The following is a 1,721-nucleotide window of genomic DNA, read 5'->3' as shown; positions in this document are numbered from 1 at the left end:
TCATTCATTGCAAATAACAGGATGGTGCTTGATTTTTTTTTTTGCTATGTGTGATAATTGCATATATTTTACTACAAATGTACAATGGCTGAACATTTATGGCTGCTAAATTTGATATGATTATCATTTTTAGTAACATACTGACATACAACATACTGTTGTCACTCTTCTCCTCTTTAGAATCGATTTGACAACCTGTTCAGGAAGTACACCACTTACACTGGTGGAGAGGAGCTGTTTGGACTTCCTGTTACCCAGCATCCCCAACTACTGGAGATAAGGAAGCAGTTGACTCTGCTGCAGAAGTTGTATGGCCTTTACAACAATGTCATCGAAACAGTCAATGGTTACTATGATATTCTCTGGGCGGACATCCTCATCGAGAAGATCAATAATGAGCTACTAGACTTTCAGACAAGGTTCATTTACTGTTACATTCATCTTAATACTACATTTAAAGTTAGACCTCTTGTAGTGCTCTGGAGATGTTTTTCTGTGAATGTAAACATAACATTTGTTTGTTTATAATTAAACTCCACAGGGTCCCTTTAAGTGAATTTGATTAATCATTATTGAACAGTTTTAACCTCAGTTGTAGTGACCTTAGCTAAACTGAAAGTGAAAGTAACAGTGAGACATTTCCAGGAAATATCATGTAACCTCCACTGAACTGAAACAAATTAAAGTAGACTAAACCTAGTCCTGTGTGAGTGTCTATCAAATTTGAAGACGACCACATAAACAAAAAATTATATCAGAACCAAGTAAAATAAAATGATTTTCATTTGTTAACTTTTCTCATTTAGCTTTCTCCTCAGCATTACTCCTTTGCCTTCCTGATAGAAAGCCTTCTTCCCATGGAATTATCCCATAAAGTGTTTTTTATTAAGCACTGTATGAATCACCATTTCCAACAATGTTCATTTTTGTGCACTGTTTATTCATTTGGAAATTGAGAAAGAGGAAGAGGCTTGGATAATACAAGTTAAACGCATTCCATCAAGAGTAAAAAGTAGTTTTTATTATGTCTCCACGTTTGTGTTCTCCTGTGAAATTAGTAGAAAGTTGTACCAGTCATAAGTGATATATGACATAACAGTTGAAGAAGACTGGGCAACTTTTTCTCTGGTGGAAATTCTCTGAAATCACTTTTAGAAGTATTAAAAGGACGTACATACACACTTTTTGGACTTTGATACAGAATCTTTAGTTCTTAAGATGTTTATTCACTAAGTTAGTTGACTATTGTGTGTTTAACTACCAGGTGTCGCAAGCTGCCTCGTGCTCTGAAGGAGTGGCAGGCTTTTCTGGACCTGAAGAAAACTATTGATGAATTCAGTGAGTGCTGCCCCCTGCTGGAACTCATGACTAACAAAGCTATGATGACTCGCCACTGGAAGAGAATTACTGAGGTTAGTGAATCAGGTCCACCACCATATTATTGCAGTTATTTTCACTACATCATCAACACCTACAGTGTCTGAAATATGAATGTATACCCACACTTTGACGAACAATACCTGATTTTGTGCCAAGGTGACTGGGCATACCTTTGAGGTGGAAACTGATACATTCAAGCTCCGCAACATTATGGAGGCACCCCTGCTGAAGTATAAAGAAGAGATTGAGGTAAGGATGAACAGTAGGCTACCTATGCAGGCCAAGAGAAATCTAAAAAGTTATACAGAATACATATACATATACAATCTGTATCTGTATAT

The 1,721-nt window shown here is 36.5% G+C and overlaps 1 protein-coding gene across 3 annotated transcripts in view; it reads left to right on the top strand.

The window, feature by feature from the left end:
- dnah5 (dynein, axonemal, heavy chain 5) overlaps positions 1 to 1,721 on the top strand; it is an 84,695-nt gene that overhangs the window by 24,578 nt on the left and 58,396 nt on the right. For all 3 annotated transcript variants that reach the window (XM_027287384.1, XM_027287383.1, XM_027287382.1), the window contains exons 30-32: positions 181 to 419; positions 1,265 to 1,412; positions 1,537 to 1,629. In XM_027287384.1, the coding sequence (XP_027143185.1) occupies positions 181 to 419; positions 1,265 to 1,412; positions 1,537 to 1,629 (480 nt within the window). The remainder of the gene's footprint in view (positions 1 to 180; positions 420 to 1,264; positions 1,413 to 1,536; positions 1,630 to 1,721) is intronic.

The sequence above is a fragment of the Larimichthys crocea genome, chromosome XIII, assembly GCF_000972845.2.
Source record: "Larimichthys crocea isolate SSNF chromosome XIII, L_crocea_2.0, whole genome shotgun sequence".
NCBI classification, from domain to species: domain Eukaryota; kingdom Metazoa; phylum Chordata; class Actinopteri; family Sciaenidae; genus Larimichthys; species Larimichthys crocea.
The sequence above is the reverse complement of the archived record's forward strand: the minus strand, read 5'-3'. Positions and strand labels throughout refer to the sequence as shown.